Below are 12,548 nucleotides of genomic sequence, written 5' to 3' on the forward strand. Positions count from 1 at the left end.
CCTCCCAGCCCCTGGGGGTAGGTCTGAGACAATCCCTTAACAACAGATCTCAGGATCAGAAGACCCTAGAGGTCTTCTCATACTCCCCTTCTCTGATGTCCAACTCTTCCCTTCAGTGTTCCTGACAAGGAATCATCCTTTCGCTTGAATGCCTCTAGTCACAGGGAGCTCACCGCCCACTGGGACGTGTCAAACATCTCACTTGTGATTCCTCTAACGGCTAGAAAGTTTTTCCTGACCTAAGAGCTTAAACTCGGGGTCATATCACTTCCACTCATTGGTCTCTAGTCTTACCTTTGAAGTCACATGCAAAAAAGAAAAAAGAAAAAACCAATCTCTTTTCCCCAAGACAGCCCTCGTCTCTCCTTTCCACGCTGACATGGTTTTAAGCGCCTTTACCAGTCTGCCTAGTGCTTTCTGGACCAGATCCAGTTTGTTAATAACATCTTCAAAACGTGGTGCCCATACAGAGACATTAAAATCTCTCCTGCAGCTTTTTCCAGTGAAAACACATACGTGTGCACATGGAAATCAAGTTTCTCTAATTGGATTTTCATTCATTCCACAGTTTGGATCATATTGTCAAATGCCTTACTGGAATCCAAGTGTATTGTACCCACAACATGCTTATTATTATTTTTGTTTGTTTGTTTGTTTCTGAAGTGATAAGCGGGGAGGCAGAGAGAGAGAACCCCGCATGTGCCCGACCAGGATCCACCCGGCATGCCCACCAGGGGGTGATGCTCTGCCCATCTGGGGCTGTTGCTCCATTGCAACCAGAGCCATTCTAGTGCCTGAGGTGGAGGCCATGGAGCCATCTTCAGCGCCTGGGCCAACTTTGCTCCAATGAAGCCTTAGATGGGGAAGGGTGGGGAAGCAGATGGGCACTTCTCCTGTGTGCCCTGGCCAGATATCAAACCTGGAACTTCCACACGCCGGGCCGATGCTCTACCACTGAACCAACTGGCCAGGGCCCCCACAACATGCTCTTGATCGACCACCCACATTTTCTCTATTGAGAAAAAAGAAACTGCCTGGCCTGTGGTGGCGCAGTGGATAGAGCTCGGACCTGGGACACTGGGGTCGCTGGTTTGAAACCTTGGGCTTGCCCGGTCAAGCATGTACAACAAGCAACCAATGAACAGACTGAAGTAACTACTTCTCGTTCCCCACTGCTCCTCTCTATGTAAAATCAATAAATAAAATCTTTAAGAAAAAAATAAAATCACCCCACCCCCATCTACTGTCGTCATTCCAGAGAACTTCCCCTTTGGAAGTTATACAGTTGATATTTGGGACCCATGTATATTGCTTCATATTAATTCATGCTAAATTTTTCCTTGGACACGTCCAGGAGCCTTTGATTTATTGTCATTTTATAAGCTCTTCCTCCAAGATGTACAAAACCTGCAATTTGGGCTGCCTAATTTCAGTCAGTAACAGCTGGGCAGAGGGCAGGTGCCCTCTTGCTCCTCACGGCTTCCTTGCCTGTTGCTGACCTCGAATGCTGATCAGTGAGCTCTCTCCCACAGCTTGTTCAGTCTCCCACAAACTCATCTAACTAGACTGTTACCCATTCCACGTATCTCTGCTTTGTTCATAAAGATAGATTGTCAAATGCCTAACTGAAACCAAATGTACTCTCTCCACTACACGATCTCAGTCTATAGCGCAGTGACCCTATCAAGGAAAAAGAATCATGGAAGTAGGGAAAGGCAGGAGGCATCATGGTTAATCTGGCCTGGCCGTCTCTTGGCAAATCCACGCTGGCTCTGAGTGGTCCGTCCCTACTGTCTTTGTTCTAAATTCATCACTAAAGATCATGTACCCAACCTCACCAAATGTCCCAATGTCCCTGTGCTGGTCTCCTAAGATTTATGAATCAGAGCTCACAATCAGATAATAAGAAGTAGGAGGAAAGCAAACAAAAAAACCCCAAAAGACTGGAAACTGATAAATATTTTTTTATTAACAAGTCTAAAGAAAACCTTCATTGAATCAGGGGATGTAATACAAATTATGGCAACCTGCATATAAAACCTGGCACCAAGTTTAGCCTTTTAGAAACATTTAAATATAAAAATATGAATCAAAATCTGCACCAGGACACAATACAGAGGCTGACACCCCAACAGGAGAGCTTACAGCAATGGGTCCGGCCTGGGGACACAGGAAGGTCCTGGCCCTACAGCCTCAGGGGTGAGCCCCACGTGAACACGGCCTGCCTGGAGGGGCCCAGGGAGCTTGTCTCTGAAGGCAAGACCCCTGTGAGCACCAAAATCCCACAAGGCTGGAGTAAAACCAAGATGGTGCTGGGAAGAAAGGCAGGAGAGCAGGGCCCTGCCCACTATTTGTGGATTCTGGATCTCTGCACACAAACCACCTTCAAGTTCAGAGGAACTTTTTCAATTTCCAGATACGTTTTCTTCCAAGTAAGCTCACTCCAACTCAAGGAGCCAGCTCATATCATTAGCCTGGTTTTAAAGATTAAGAACAGAAGACTAAGCCCCTGGAATAGCTATCAGAATGGCTATCATCACAACCGAAAAATATAATGATGGCCTCAGTATATTTCAGTCTTAGACCAAATGCCACCGAGAAATTCTAGCCCAGAAATTATATTTCACATGCAATGAAATGAAAAGCAACTTTGATCGACATTGGAATTTCCCCATTCTGGGTGCAAACTATGTCTGCACAAGGCGACTGACGCCTCTGGGAGAAGCAGGGTCAATACTGCACGTGTCTCCAAGGAGGAAGATGCAGCTCCTTCCCTGGCAGGGCCTATCACTTGACGGAACAGAGTCAGGGCTGCGTGTCTACTGGCTTACTCCTCCACGGAGGAGCTGTTGTGCCCGGTCTGCTCATCCTGGGCTCTGCGCAAAGTGGCAACTGCTCCTGACTCGGTTGCTGAGCAGCTGCCCAAAGAGTCAGGCTCCAAGGATGGGAGCCACACAAATGGGAACCCGGTAGGCATGGAGGGTGCGTGTTGGGGAGCATCAGGAACGGCGATGGGGGTGGGGACAAGGCAGCCTTGTGGGCTTTAAGCAGCTGGCCAGGAGGGCAGTGCCTCTAAAACTTCAGGGCTCCTAGTATACTGCTCGCAAAAATGAGGGGATATTTCAAAATGAATACGAAGCAATAAAATATCCCCTTATTTCTGTGAGCAGTGTAGTTACAGAAAGGGCTGGGGGTCCTTCCTATCATTCCAGCAGATTCTACAGAGGGAAAACAGCCCCCTACCAATCCCAAAGCAGAGTGATTTTCTCAGTTGCTTCTGGGGTGGTGGTTGTTTTTTTTTCCTTCCCAGTCCCCAGCTGGATCTTGCTGCCAGGTGAGCTGACACTTTCCTTCAACTGTGAGAAGTGAAAGGAGAGAGGAAGGACAAAAGCTTCCAAGTCTCGATTTAGGCAGGTGGACGGCCGGGAGCCGCGGCAGGCTGCTAATAAGGGCTGTTCTTAGGCCGTGTGTTTCAGAAGCCAGTGCTCGGAATGAGAGACAGGGGTTTTTGGTGTCACTGGGGCCTGACACCTGTCACTAGCACATCCTTCAAGACCAAGAAAACAGGACGCATGGTCAAGTTACTATGGCTCATTCAGGACTGGAGGCCAGCCCAGGTGGCTCCTTCACCAAGTCCCAGGGCCTCTCAGTCCACTTTAAAGTGACCTAACATCACCCTCTAGTGGAAAGTATAAATAAAACAAGGGCCAAGCAGCCAATTCACCTGAGAACAAAGTGGTTTCAAGATTCCCCATGAAACAGAACATTATCTTCCAGAACCTAAAAATTAAAAAAAGGTGGGAGTTCACAAGCCATCCTTAGGCCCCTCCCTGTCGAATCACCTTCTGTCCCGAGACACTCTGCCTCCGACACATTCTCAGATAGGGGGACGTGTTGGTGGAGGGGCGCCTGGCCCCCTCAGAGTTTGGGCAGGCTACCCGCTGGCGCCAGAATGATGCCAAACACATAGAAGAGCCCCAGCAGGAGGTTGAGTTTGGCGGTCCTCTGGGGCAGCTTGTTGAAAGTTTGGCTTCGGAACTGCCTCTCGAGGGAGAAGGCCATGGGAATGGTGAGCAGCGGCAGGGCCAGGCTGATGCTGCAGCGTGTGGCCAGGATGCTGAAGAGCAAGTAGGGCCCGAAGAGCAGAGACGTGTAGAGCACGTAGGAGAGGGCGGGGCCGATGAGGATGGCCAGCGTGACGATGCCCGCCTCCCGGTCGGACTCCATGTCCCTGGTGTTGTTGGAATGGAGAATGGCCTCGGTGCTCAGCGCCAGAGGGATGGCGTAGAACAGCGGGAAGACTGCCAGCGACCCCACCTGGACTGCGTAGGCAAACATCACGGCCAGCGGACCAAAAGTGATGAGGATGACGAGGTCTCCCAGAGCCACGTACTTGAATCCAATGCCTAGGGCCAGAAAACCCGGAGAGTTGCTGTGAGATCGGGGCTGGACATCGAGGGACTGTGCACCACTCAAAGATCGGCCCCTTCTAGCTGAGAAGAGTGAGTTCTCAGACAAGAACAGCCTGTCTCCGAGTTCCTTTCCCCTCCAGTGGCAGAGGCACAGAGAATACTAATCTTTTAGCCCTCGGTTAGGTTTCAGAAGCATACCCAATTTTTCCTTCCTCCTGTCCCCCAACAAAGCCCTGCACACAAAGCACTAGGTTCCCACACACACAGGGTTCAGCGGGAGAGCCCACGAAGGACCTAAAAGGTCCTGCAGTCCAGTTTTCCCGTTGTTCACACCTCACCAGCCCCTGCAGAACAGTTCTGTGAGTAGCACAGATGGGCCAGGCCTCACAGAATACCCAGCTCCGTCTCTCGCTCTCCCAACTCCTTCCTCTACATCCCCTGCAGCATCTTGTGATTTAGAAGATCCCTAGCGAATCTCGGTGTAATCTCAGGGTTCCCGAACTCCGTGTAAATAAACCTTCGGCCGCATAATGAGTAAAACAGCTCAGACAATGAGGTTTCGGTGCTGTTTCCCCTCTCAGGTTCCCATCAAGTTCAAACAAAGTCATCCCTAACCACATCTCCTGTACTGCTGCTAATCAACCTCACATCCTGTCTAATCCACTTCCTGACACCTGCCTGGTTCTCTCCCACACAGTGGTTCACCCCAGCCTCAGTCCCCAAATCCCAGTCGCCATCATCTGTGTCTGGGATGCTGCCAACACCCACTGAATTGTTCCCTCGGCTTCCATCCTTGTAACAACCCCCCTTCGCTAACCGAATCTCTGCACTGCCACCAGAGCGATCCTTCCAAAAGACTAATCTACTCCCCCCCGATACCCCTCTACCTGCTCATCCTAGACCCCAAAGCCCTTATCAACAAGCTGTCTCGGGATGAAAGCCAGACTGTCCACCTGGCTCTCCCTGGCGCTGCCCTGCCCTCTGTCCCCGCACGTCTTCCATTCCTCAGGCCGTGAGGCCCACCCTCCCCTCGGCCTGGCTAACTCCCCCTACTCACCCTTCAGGACTGGACAGGCCATTCCTCAGGGCGGCCTCCTTCAGCCCTGTGCCACGCTCGGTCCCCTTGCAACATGTTCGTTGGCACCCTGACTTTGACTTTCAACTTTATCAGACTTCTCATTACTTAATCTCTGTCTTTCCCAACAAATGCTAGTTTGACGAAGGCAGGGCCTGCATCTGGCTCGCTCACAGCTTGCTTCCCCATGCTTGGCACCAAGGCAAACCCAACCAGAGCTACAGTAACAAGCACCTGAAATTTGGGACTGAGGTCAGAAAACGCATCTCTCTCAGGGTAAAGCAGCACAGACTGGGTGAGACGTGACTCACATGTACAGTATATGGTTCTAAATTAGTAAACCAGTGCCAACCTACCAAGGCATGGCCCCAGCAACAAGAACGCTGTTGGCAATCCACAGCATGTTAACCAGCCTAAAATGATAAGGGACAATGGTCCATAGAGGACCTAAAGCCATGGCAGCCACAGAACAAGATTCAGCCTAGTTTACCTTCACACTAGTCATGGGCTTCTTTGATTTTTGCTGTTTTTCCCCAGCTTTATTGCAATCTAATTAACAGACAACATTGTATAAATTTAAGGTGTACAATGTGTTGACTTGATACACTTATATACTGCAAGATGATTCCCACCACAGCGTAAGCTAACACCCCCAGCTGTCAGGTAAGGATAAGCCCCCACCTTAAGCCCCCGACACAAAAACCAATCGCAACCCACTCTAGGGATGAGAACGGTCTGGCACCTCCTAAAGGCTATCTGATGCAAGAGTGCTACAGCCCTCAGGAGACAGCCCTGTGTCCTGAGTGCCCGACGCGTGGCACACCTGGCAGTTTCCTTTAAGGCACCTCCATGTTCCCTAACACCATTTTCCAAATGCACCAGCACAGCGAAATACTGGACCAGCTCTCTCCATGGAGCAGGAATGAATTTGTTAAAACATTAATCAGAATGCTGACCAGAATATGGAGCAACCGGAACTCTCACACAGTGCTGGTGGGAAAGCGCAGTACAATCATTTTGGGAAACACTTTGGCAGCTTCTCATAAACTTAAACAGCACTGACCCTATTACTCAACAATTCCGTTCCTAGGCACTGACCCAAGAGAAGTGAAAACAAATACCCACAGAAAGACTTGAGCATGGATGTTCAGTCAGAACAGCCAGACTATGGAAGCAAGCCAAACGTTGACAACCAGGAAAATGGATAAAGGCAGTGCGCTGTGTTCACAGGATGGATACTACTCAGCAATACAAAGGAACCGCTCATGAGCTTCGCAACATGACAAGTCTCAAAACCCTCACGCTGAGCAAAAGCAGCCAGGCACAGGAATTCACACTGAAGGATCCACCTATATGACAGTCTAGACCAGGCAGCAAAACCAATCTCCATGAAAGAAGTCAGAACACTGGCTGCCTCCGGACAGGGGTGGGAGAGTGGGGAGTGATGGGGAGGAAGCACGGGAAGCATTTATGGTGACGGAAATGTCCTGTATCGTGATGGGGTATGGGTTATACAGCTGTGTGTGTCTGTCAAAATTCACTACACTGGTACACTTAGGAGCTGTGCATTTCACAGTATGACTTTTATGGCTATATAATTGACAATATTAAAAAAAACCTATAAAATCAGATTTTGCCGTTACTCTGCTCATTACATTTTATTATCTCCCCATTGTCCATTCAATGGATATTAAGTACTGACCGCATGCCAGGCACAGTTCTGGGCACCGGGGACCCAGCAGAGAACAAAGAGACTAAGATCCCTAATCCCGGGGAGCTCACAGTCTAAGGGGGAAGATGACTAACGAAGTGTGTTCTTACTTATGTTGACGGGTAGTATGTGCTAGGATGAAAAAGCAGAGAAGCAACACGGAAGGTTGGGGGAGGCATGGGGCACAGCGTGTGTGTGTGTGTGTGTTTGTGTGTAATTTTTATTTTCTCAGCTGCTGCAAAAAGCTTTGTTTTGTCATTTTAAATAGGTTAGAAAGCAAGGCCTCACTACACAGCTGACAAAGGGATGGAGACGGTCAGAAAGGGAATCATACAGACAGAAGGGGGAAGAGGACTCCAAACCCAGAGCGGACTCTTCACAGGATCTGAGGCAAGAGCATCCCTGAGGGCTTAACCCTCGGACCTCTGTCCTGTCTCCATTTCCTCCTTCCGTGATTTTAGTCAGTCTCGTGGCTTCAGATGCTATCTCTTAAGCTGGTGAAATTCATACCTCTGGCCCAGATCTCATGCAAGAGGGCCGTGTGCTGGGGCACATGAGGAGGAAACAGGGCAGATCAGAGTTGGGGGACTGGGGTGCATGGGCAGATAATGGCCCTGGGGTCCATGCAAAGACCTTGGCCCTTACTTTGAACAAGATGGGAGCCGCTGGAGAATTTTGGGCAGAGGACGGACACACTTGCCTTCTGTTTGAACAGGATTATTCTGCCTGCAGACTCGGGAGCACCCAGGCAGGGACAAGGATGGGTGCACAGAGAACAGGAATGAACATGCCACAACGCTCGAGGGAGATAAGGGTGGCAGTGGTGGAAGGTGGTGAGCAATGGTCGGGTCCCAAGTGCATTTCGAAAGTAGAGTCGAGAGGATTTGTGATGAACTGGATGCAAGATGTGAGGAAGAAAAGTGAGGATGACACCTGTGATTTTTAGCCTGAAGAACTAAAAGAATGAAGCTGCCATCGAGTGAGATGGGGGGAAGCTGAGGGACAGCAGGCTTCTCTGGGGAGAAGATCAGGAATTTGATCTTAGACATGGTTAGCTGGAGGTACCTGGAGACCTCTAAGGGAAGTTACTGAAAAAGAGCGGAATAAGTTTAGTGCCGAAATCTGGGCCAGAGGCATAAATGTGAGTCACCAGCTTAACAGATAGCATCTGAAGCCATGAGGCTGGCTAAACTCATGATAGGAGGTAATGGAGACAGGAAAGAGGTCCAAGGATTAAGCCTGCAGGTCAGGAATGAGGAATGAGGAGGAAGGAGCACTGGAGACCGAGGCCCCGCCTAGAGGACCAGCATGATCTAGTCCCGCCTATCTCTCCAACTGCATCTCCATTTTCCCTCCCTCCCAAACTGATGGGACTTTCCGTAGGTCCTAGAACAGGGGTCCCCAAACTACGGCCCGCAGGCCGCATGCAGCCCCCTGAGGCCATTTATCCGGCCCCCACTTCCGGAAGAGGCACCTCTTTCATTGGTGGTCAGTGAGAGAAGCATAGTTCCCATTGAAATACTGGTCAGTTTGTTGATTTAAATTTACTTGTTCTTTATTTAAAATATTGTATTTGTTCCCGTTCTGTGTTTTTTTTTTACTTTAAAATAAGATATGTGCAGTGTGCATAGGGATTTGTTCATAGTTTTCTTTATAGTCCGGCCCTCCAACGGTCTGAGGGACAGCGAACCGGCACCCTGTGTAAAAAGTTTGGGGACCCCTGTCCTAGAAGATGCCAAGCTCTCTCCCACTCCAGTGTATTTGCATTTGCTGTTCCTTCAGTCTTGAAGCATTCGGCACCTGAATCAGACCCAAAGTCTCCCCCGTGGCTAGCTCCTTATCCTCTAAGTCTTAGTTCAAGTGTCACCTTCACAGAGAGGGTCTCTTCCCTCTCCCACCACCTTATACATTCTGTTACAGCATCCACTGATTTCCTTTATTGAACTTTCTATAACTGGCTGCCAGGACACCAGTCTCTTGGTCTTCTCTCCTCCAGATGCTCCATCACAGTTCCTTTTACCTGTTCCTTCTTTTCTCTTAATGTCAAGAGTGCCCCAGGGTTGTCCTGGTCCTCCTCACATCTCTATCAACACTCCCTTCTCTGGTGTTCTCAGCCAGTCATACACCTTTATCTATATGACAATGGTCCCCAAATATCTACATCTCCAGCTCAGACCTCTCCCCCTAACTCAGACTCTTATATCCAACTATCCATTTGACATTTCTACTTGGACATCTCGTATATTAAGATGCTCAAAGTCAATCATGTCCCCAAAAACCTATCTTTAACCTTCTCTATCTCACTTGACATCAACTCCAGTATTCAAGTTGCTCAGGCCAAAATTCTGAGTTATGCTTAATTCTATTGTTCCTATCCTGCCTTACATCCCATGTATCAGCAAACCATGCCTACCTTTAAAATATATTTAAAACCTGACTTCTTCCCTCTCCACAACTATTACCCTGATCCATGCCCCCATTCCTTGCCTAGTAATCAAAAGCTCCCTCCTTTTCCAACTCCCTGCTTCTACCCTTTCCCCCCTCTCCTTTCTCCATTATTCATTCTCAAGACCTTAGCCAGAGTGATTCTTTCTTTCTTTATTGTTTTTGAGAGGGAGAGACAGAGAGGAAGGGAGAGAGATGAGAAGCGTCGACTCGTAGTTGTGTCACTTTAGTTGTTCATTCATTGCTTCTCATTTGTGCCTGACCGGGGGATCAAAGCCGAGCCAGTGACCTCTTGCTCCAGCCAGCAACCTTGGCATCATGTTGATGATTCTGTGTTCAAGCCAGACACCTTGGGGTTTGCAAACCTAGGTCCTCAGCATTCTAGGTTGACACTCTAACCACTGCACCACCACAGCTCAGGCAGAGTGATTCTTTTAATACATGAAGGTCTACATAATCTTTGCGCCTCCCTGACCTCCCCAAACATGTTTCACTAAATTTACCTGCTTTCACTTTCTCCCTCATTCACACCCTGGACTTCACACTGTTCCTCAAACTTTTCAGGGACACTCCTGCCTTAAGGCCTTTGGCAATTGCTGTTCCAAGATTTGGGACACTCTTCCATGAAGTATGTGCTTGGCCAACTCCCTCCCCTCTCATCTCCCTCAATCTTTACTCACACACCACCTTTTGATGAGGCCTTCCCTAATCAAACTACTTAAAATAGTCCACTGTGTCCTCCTTCCTTGCTCTATTTACTATACAACTAACTGTCTTTTCATATACTATAGTCAGGATACCAACTCACCCTAACTTACAGGTAACTTTCCTGGTATCAGCACCCAAAAGTCCCATGTCCTGGGAACCCTCCTAGTCCTGAACAAACTAAGACATTGGTCAACCTAACTATAATTTACGATTTTTACTTTCTGTCTCTCCTCAGCACATATAAAATAACTTTGACAATAGCAGGGATCTGTGACTGCTGTTGTTTACAGAGAACAGTGTTGGCACTTACATGCTCAATAAAGAAGGTTTAGCCACCTGGCCATCACTACCTTAATCAGCCTGCTACACTGAGTCACCTAGCAAAACAGCTGTAAGTAATTAGCTGTATAATTTTGAGCTCTTCATAGTTAATCCCTCTAAAATCTGAAACTGTGATATGACCAACAAAAAAGAAACTAAACGCAAAAAATTTTGATATCCATAAGCCCAGCCAGGATCTTTTCAACCCACTACTGTTTTAAAAATAATCCACATGACCCACACACTATAGATTTCACGTAAGTGGCCTAAGAACTTTTGACATCATTGCTTTAGCCCTAATTCCTACACAAAGCAGCAGTTTCTAGTACATGCAACTAAGACTTCCAGCACAGGAATCAGGCCAGTTCTTACCTCCTGTGTAGAGAAAGGAGCCAGACAGGCCTCCAAAGTAGATGAGAGCCAAGTGCTCCAGTTTCAGAGGGGACAGGTAGTAGAGGCAAGCGGCACAGACACAGCCCAAAGTGTACAGTAAGACTCCAAACCAGACAACATCGTGGGGCTCCAAGATCCGGTCCACTAGGGTCCTGTCATCACTCTTTTTGTGGTCAATGCCCTTAGAAAAATCATAGTAAGTGTTGACCAAATTGCCAGCGCCGTGCACAGCCAGGACCGCCACGGCACAACCCACCAGGAGCCTGGGATCCAGGACGCCCTGGGATCTATAGGCCAGGGCACTGCCCAGGGCCACCGGCGTGAGTGAGGCACTGAAACTCCAGGGCCGCAGGGCAAGCACATAGGAGGCGCACTTCTGCCTCCAGGAGCGCGGGAGGGGCCTGTCCCACTCCAGACCGTCGTTCCCCAGCAGGTCCCCGGCTTTGGCCGTTTCTCCCGCCTGGATGTTAATCCTCTCCCCCGGGACCTGCGTGGCCGCCATGGAAATGCACGTGGCTGAAGTCAGGGTTCACAGTAAGCCACGCACAGACCAGCGACTGCCGTGAGACGAGGAGGGAACCGGGCGGAGCGGCTGCCCCTGACCTTCCTGCAGTTCCGCCCGGGGACAGAGCTGGGGAGGCAGCAGGGCCCCGGGGCAGCAGCGAGCGGGCTTAGCACCACAGGAGGCGCGGTAGCACCGCTCGGGCTTCCTGTCCCCTGGGCGAAGCGTGTCTCTGGACCCCTGCCTGGCGTTAGAGCTCGAGGCCAAGAGGCGCTCGCCTCCCTGGGGCTACCGGGGACGCCATCTTGTGCGCCCGCCTCTGGAGGCCGGCCGGGAAACAGGGGCCGACCGCGCGGGCCGGGCCGGGCTGGGCGGGGCTGGGCGGTGACCCCGCGGTCTCGGTTTGCTCTCGCTGGGGGTCTGCCCGCCGCCTCTTGCTCCCAGACTCGGAGGCTACAACCTCTCTTAGCGTCAAAACATCCACTACATATGCGTGTGGCTTTCCAATTTACCGAGAGCTTTCATTCACCGAAAACAGGATGCATTCTTTTTTTTCAGTCAGTATGCAACAGGCATTTATTGAACACTATTGTACGCAGCAGTTAACAAAATGGACAAAAACCAGGGAGCACATTGAGGGAGATAAAAAAGGTCTAATTATCCCCCCCCCCTTAAATGGGAAACTTGAAGCTCTGAAATGGAAAACGATGTCCAAGAAATTAACTCTTAATAATCACAGTAGCAAAAATTTCCACTTTCTATCGTGCAATTACCAATGCCAGAAATTGCCCTTCCTGCCTATTCATCCATAATTTAGTTTCACTTACTCGTATCATACAAGTAACTGGCCTTCCCACCCTACCAGGTGGCCAGCTCTGTGTCTTCATTGCCAGCCTTCGTTGCCCACTGTTTGACTGGAGAGAGCCAGTTGTTAAATTTTGGGGAATTTTGTGAGTTACTCATTAAGCACATCCATTATTA

General features: G+C 49.4%; 1 protein-coding gene across 1 annotated transcript; it reads right to left on the reverse strand.

The window, feature by feature from the left end:
• Nucleotides 1-1,949: 1,949 nt before the first annotated feature.
• UBIAD1 (UbiA prenyltransferase domain containing 1) lies at nt 1,950-11,878 on the reverse strand. The gene is made up of 2 exons (XM_066270442.1): nt 11,045-11,878; nt 1,950-4,406 (listed from the first exon to the last, which is right to left on the reverse strand). The coding sequence occupies exons 1-2, from the start codon at nt 11,565-11,567 to the stop codon at nt 3,919-3,921; spliced, it is 1,011 nt and encodes a 336-aa protein (XP_066126539.1). The 5' UTR covers nt 11,568-11,878; the 3' UTR covers nt 1,950-3,918.
• Between the last annotated feature and the right edge of the window lie 670 nt (nt 11,879-12,548).

This window comes from Saccopteryx bilineata, chromosome 3, assembly GCF_036850765.1.
Source record: "Saccopteryx bilineata isolate mSacBil1 chromosome 3, mSacBil1_pri_phased_curated, whole genome shotgun sequence".
Taxonomy (NCBI): Eukaryota; Metazoa; Chordata; class Mammalia; order Chiroptera; family Emballonuridae; genus Saccopteryx; species Saccopteryx bilineata.

Bases quoted from the DNA above. Each gene is read 5' to 3' on its own strand.
- UBIAD1 (XM_066270442.1), bottom strand. From the start codon at position 11,567: ATGGCGGCCACGCAGGTCCCGGGGGAGAGGATTAACATCCAGGCGGGA. The intron at 4,407-11,044 runs GTAAGAACTGGC...TTCTGGCCCTAG, and splicing joins CTCCTTTCTCTACACAGGAG to GCATTGGATTCAAGTACGTG.